This window comes from Tupaia chinensis, unplaced genomic scaffold, assembly GCF_000334495.1.
Source record: "Tupaia chinensis unplaced genomic scaffold, TupChi_1.0 Scaffold142854_1, whole genome shotgun sequence".
In the NCBI taxonomy this organism is placed as follows: Eukaryota; Metazoa; Chordata; class Mammalia; order Scandentia; family Tupaiidae; genus Tupaia; species Tupaia belangeri.
The window spans coordinates 488,369-490,351 of NW_006202699.1; the positions used below are offsets into that span (position 1 = coordinate 488,369).

The following is a 1,983-nucleotide window of genomic DNA, read 5'->3' on the forward strand; positions in this document are numbered from 1 at the left end:
CCCACCCCCCCCCCACCCATCCCCATTGTCACCCCCTGCCCCCCCCCCCACCCCATCCTCAATCCGGGCCCTGTCCCGGTCCCCGCCCCTAGCCTGCTCCCCTCACTACCCCCGTCTCCATCCCTGTCTGTCCCTGTCTCTGTCATCTGCCTGTCATCTGTTCTCTGAGCCCACACCTGCACCCTCTACCTACTGAGTCGTCAGAGAAGTCATGACGCATGTTTCTGTGTCTTTCCTTGCAATGATGTGTCAGGACTTTCCCGACGACCCAATCGATCTACATCTGTGTATTTTGGAGTTAGACTTAAAAAAATATTTCAAAACAAAGGGAAAAAGAAACCAACACATCTGAAACCTCGAAATATGTTTAAAATCACTTTTGAAATACATAGCCCTTTAGCGAGAGGTGGTCGGCACTCGGGCTCAGCTCGTGCCCGGCAGCGTGTAAGAGCTTTTGCTCGCTGAACAAACACATCAGGCTTCGAGGCCACGCAATGCGACGGGTCTGCTGTGGGGAAGAAAGGCGGGGTTGACCTCCTGGAGTTTCCCGGCTGGGAGGAAATGGACAGCCACCATGGTCGTTCTTAGAATGGTTGGAACCAGTGTGCTCATGTGAATGGAAGGAGTTGATAACTGGCCGGATCAGCCAGTATAACTCAGGCTGCCCTGGCAGAGGGTCCTTTGGGTCCCTCTGATCTGGTGTCTTGACGGCATGGGCGGCCAGCCCGGCTGAGGAGCCTCCATTGGGAGAGGATGTTCCGGAAGGAGGTCCACGACATGCTCCTCGTGCCGTGGTAGGAGGCTGAGAGCACAGGAGTGTGAGCAGCCAGGAGAGTGTCCTGAGGACTAGGAGATGAGAGCCAGGCAGGGGCACGGGGTCACCCCAGGAGAGACCCTGTCACCCCTGCTCTGAGGGCTGCCGCTCATCCCAAAGGCAGTGGGCGCTAACGTGAGAGCTGCGTTTAGACTGCCCGGCTCTGGGGAAGAAGGGAGAGCGACGCGGTATGAAGAGGCCCGCGAGGAGACCGCATGGTCCCCAGAGAGCTGTGCTGCCCCGGCCTGAACTGTGGGCTCTTGGGGCAGCTCAGAGAGGGGCTGGAGTCGGAGCTGGTCCTGGCCACGTGGTGAGTGTCGGCTGTACTTTGGCACTATGCAGGGAGGGAGAAAACGCAAATTAACAAAAAGCAAATGGGGTTTTGGGTTTCTTGGGGCCGTGGGCCTGTGGGAAGGTGTCCCAAGGGACAGGCCAGGCGGACGTGACCTGCTGCGCGCATGCCTTCCTGAGGAAGTGAAATTGAGAAACCAGCATAGAACAGCCCAGGAGATTTAGAGGGAGCTGTTCTCCAGGCGCTGAACAGCCAGTACTCTGGCCGAGCTGTGTGAAGGAGGAGCCCAGTGATCCTGATCCTGATCCGGAGGCTGCGGGTGACAAAGGTGGCCACAGCGGGGTGTGGGCAGTGCGGCGTGGGGGACTTCAGTGCTGGGAGTTACTGGAGGGCTTTAATTAAGCAGTAGGTCTGTGGCTTTGCAGGGTGCAGAAGCTGGAGTGGGCAGGTATGGGGATGGGAGTGACTGCAGTCACCCAGGCACGAGACAAGCGGGGTAGACAGCAGGGACGGAGGAGTGCGTGGGTCTGAGGCAAGCTGGAGGGCAAGGAGAGCGCGGCTGGGATGGAGCCCCATTCCCTCTCTGAGCAGCTGTGCTGAGGAACAGAAGAAAAGGAGGCTGGTTTCTGAGAATCTGGTCTGGAGGGCAGCGAGGCCCAGGCAGGAGACAGCCGTCGGCAGGCTGTGGAGTGCAGCCAGGGAAGCCAGGGAGCGTGGTACTGAGGAGGGCCTGCGCAGAAGGCCCGCGGGCTCAGGGAGGGCCCTGGAGGTGCCAGCAGGTGAGGGCGGCCTTGGGAAAGGCCTCCCACAGGAGCGGTGAGACGGGATTGCCAGAGACTGGAAGGGAGAGCGGGGCCGTGTGGGGACACCGGGTCTG

The 1,983-nt window shown here is 59.8% G+C and overlaps 1 protein-coding gene across 3 annotated transcripts in view; it reads left to right on the forward strand.

The window, feature by feature from the left end:
- The window catches only part of DYDC1 (DPY30 domain containing 1), a 19,552-nt gene that overhangs the window by 16,979 nt on the left and 590 nt on the right, over positions 1 to 1,983 (forward strand). For 2 of the 3 annotated variants that reach the window (XM_006163742.2, XM_027766388.1), the window contains exon 6: positions 935 to 1,078. The exons of the other annotated variant lie outside the window; for it this stretch is intronic. In XM_006163742.2, the coding sequence (XP_006163804.1) occupies positions 935 to 1,063 (129 nt within the window). In that variant the 3' untranslated portion in view covers positions 1,064 to 1,078. Of the gene's footprint in view, positions 1 to 934; positions 1,079 to 1,983 lie in introns of those variants that run through there. 3 annotated transcript variants of the gene reach the window in all.